The sequence below is a fragment of the Rhipicephalus sanguineus genome, chromosome 4 (genome assembly GCF_013339695.2).
Source record: "Rhipicephalus sanguineus isolate Rsan-2018 chromosome 4, BIME_Rsan_1.4, whole genome shotgun sequence".
Lineage (NCBI taxonomy): Eukaryota > Metazoa > Arthropoda > Arachnida > Ixodida > Ixodidae > Rhipicephalus > Rhipicephalus sanguineus.
Genome location: NC_051179.1, coordinates 154,611,858 through 154,614,517, shown reverse-complemented (window position 1 = coordinate 154,614,517; position 2,660 = coordinate 154,611,858). Strand labels below are relative to the sequence as shown.

At 51.7% G+C, this 2,660-nt stretch overlaps 1 protein-coding gene across 1 annotated transcript; it reads left to right on the top strand.

The window, feature by feature from the left end:
- Positions 1 to 751: 751 nt before the first annotated feature.
- Positions 752 to 2,363, top strand: LOC119389070 (P2X purinoceptor 7-like). Its single transcript, XM_037656343.2, has 3 exons — positions 752 to 1,004; positions 1,614 to 1,881; positions 2,207 to 2,363. Exons 1-3 carry the CDS (start codon positions 752 to 754, stop codon positions 2,361 to 2,363), a joined length of 678 nt encoding a protein of 225 aa, XP_037512271.2.
- Positions 2,364 to 2,660: the final 297 nt, after the last annotated feature.

The window sequence follows — 2,660 nt, the reverse complement described above, 5'->3', positions numbered from 1 at the left end:
GTTTCTGATTCCTGGGACGGGAAGGCGCACTTCGGGTAGACGTAAGCACCACAAGGCGGATGGTGAACGCGCCGAGGGTGTGAAACCTGATGGTAGCAAAGTCCGGTAAGAGCTGACGACATTGGAGAACGACGCCTGTGGTCGTTGTTCTGGCAGGTACGGCAGATGGCTCGACACCATCCGTGAAATATGTCGAACATGCGCTCTCAGCGCGTCGGTTGTGACGTAGGTCGTGACCGGATGGTCCCGAGCCAATATAACTGTTCCGGCTGTTGAGGTGCTTCGTGGTAGACCGAGGCAAACACGTAGCGTCTGTGCTTGCACGCTCTGAAGTACTCGCATATTCGACACGAGCGCTTTGTAATGCATGGGCCTTTAAAACACCCGCTCGTTGCGCAATCCACGTGTTTGGACACCTCCCGCGATCGTACGCGTCTGCCACACAATATTGCATGCGTTAAAGGGACAATAAAGAGCAACACGAAGTTGATACGGGACGAAAGACGGGCATTCGGGAATGCGTGTAGGTTTTTGTTCGGTGCAAAAGATGAGTATTAGTGGAGAAATTCGTAATCAAAGACCAAATATCTCTTCCTCAATTTCACTTGCCTGAAATTGGGCGCTGGAGCTGTGTCGTCACTGCGTACATTGCTCTCAGCGAATCAGAGGGCGCCATGAAACGTCACCGCATGCGTATGCGGCTGCTTCCGCTGCTTCATGACCGTTTCCGTTTTCCGTGATCATGGCTGCGATGGATGTCGGCGCAGACGTTGAATCCGCCGAACCTTGCAACGAGGACCTCGCAAGGGAAGCGGGTTTACATTTCAGCGACCTAAGCAAAGTGGAGCGCGATATGCTCCTTCGAGCTCGCGCGGCGGGCATTCCTGCGTACGACAGCGGGCCGCTGGCCGCGCCGTCGGAGAGCGAAGCCTCGTTGTCGACGGAAGGCGAGGCCAGTCAGCCAAGCGAAGACGTCGGTGAAGAGTTTCATTCGCGACTCATCCGTACTGACTGGTAAGTGCCTACGCATTTCTTCCATTCAGGAAAAAGAAATGGTGCTTCAGCTAGGTGCCTCCGAAGTTGGTGTGTCAACGCGACGAAGCGAGGGTTTACCTCTAGGGCCAAAATTCCGTCCCGCGTGCGCTGTGCGATCTCTCCGGCGGCTTCTTATTTATGCAGTACCAAGGCGATGTCATTGAGGCCAGTCCGCAACGGTGTCTACGCCGTCGTGGCTACGAATGTGCCATTCGCGCAGAATGTTTCGTCACATGGTGCACTTTCGATCGCATCCGAGTCCCGATAGGGATCGAACTTAGCGACCGCAGCCGGCCGCATTCTGCAGTTTGCCCAAATAGGCCAGTCACGATTAAAAAAGTCAAAAGCGCGCCGTGCGACACCTGTAGTGTACGTCAAAAGACATCGCAACGGACCCGGACCAGGATAGAACTTATTTGTTATGATTCACGCTGCAAGGTAGCTATGCCTCAAGGAATCAAATTTTCATCAAAGAATTCGATCTTCATCGGGCTACACCTTGACCGAAAGATCCTTGTTACCCTGCTTGCAGCTATGCATAGAACTTTTTCCGTTCATTCCGGATTTTATGAATGCAGCCCAAGTGAAATTTTTGCGCGCTTGTTTGGGGGGGGGGGGGTACTGTTTCAAGTGCGAGTGCGGACATTGCGTGGTGCTGGACAACTTCAGCGAGGAGGAGTGCCGCTGCTGTCGAGAGATGGGAGAGCCTGTCACTGCTGCTCAGCCTGAAGGATGCATCACGGAGCACCCGGAGTTCCACCTCCTGTCTCTCAACATCGCTGTGCTCCGTGTGGCGTACTTCGAACTGCGGGCACGCAGGGACTGCATGGACGAAGACATCCACAAGTAAATATTTTTACTTGACTAATATGGCACTACCGGTTTTTTTTCATAATTAAAAAAAACCCTTATTGCTGTGCGGACGCACCATTATTACGAGAATAAGGTAATCTGCTGCTGTGCATCTGATGCATTTTATTGGCTGAACTAGCGCGGTACGTGCGTCGCCTTAGCTGCAATTTTCAAGGGCAAAGATTCAGGTTGTATTGGTCAGCACAGCTCCATAAACTGCTGTACATGCAAGCATAAATTGTATTATAGCACTGCGGCTTGTGTTCTTTTTCAAAAGATTTGACTTTTCAATGTGTGTTTCCACTCTTTATTACTACAGGAGATACCGCTACACTGCCTACAGGCAGTTCGTCCGCTGGCTGTGGGGTCACCTTAGTAGAGGTCACCGCTTCATTCTACCCTCATGCGTCGTGGCCAAAATTAGGGGCACATTCCCCACAGAGACCCCAACAAGATTCAAATATCCAGAATACTAGAGGAGTGCAAATGAATATGCAGGCTGTGCAAACAGCACACTCAGCGTCTCTACAGGCGTGGTCCACTCGGCAAGATGATCAGACGTGCAACTCTGCTCTTCCTTGCCGCCTTTGCAGATGTGCAAGGTTTGTTCACAACACCAAACTGCCCCAACAAACATCATGCGTGTCTGTGCCGTTTAGCAAGTGAAAGCTTTCGTGTGATATCACACCTTGGAACATCTGTGGCAGTCAAAAACGGCACTTGCAACGTTTCTGCAGTCTACAGCATGCTCTGCTCGGCAAGAGGACCAGCTG

Excerpts from the sequence above, each read along its gene's own strand:
- LOC119389070 (XM_037656343.2), top strand. The coding sequence starts at position 752 with ATGGATGTCGGCGCAGACGTTGAATCCGCCGAACCTTGCAACGAGGAC. Across the intron at positions 1,005-1,613 it reads GTTTCATTCGCGACTCATCC|CCCAAGTGAAATTTTTGCGC; the intron begins GTACTGACTGGT and ends TTATGAATGCAG. Across the intron at positions 1,882-2,206 it reads ATGGACGAAGACATCCACAA|GAGATACCGCTACACTGCCT; the intron begins GTAAATATTTTT and ends TTATTACTACAG.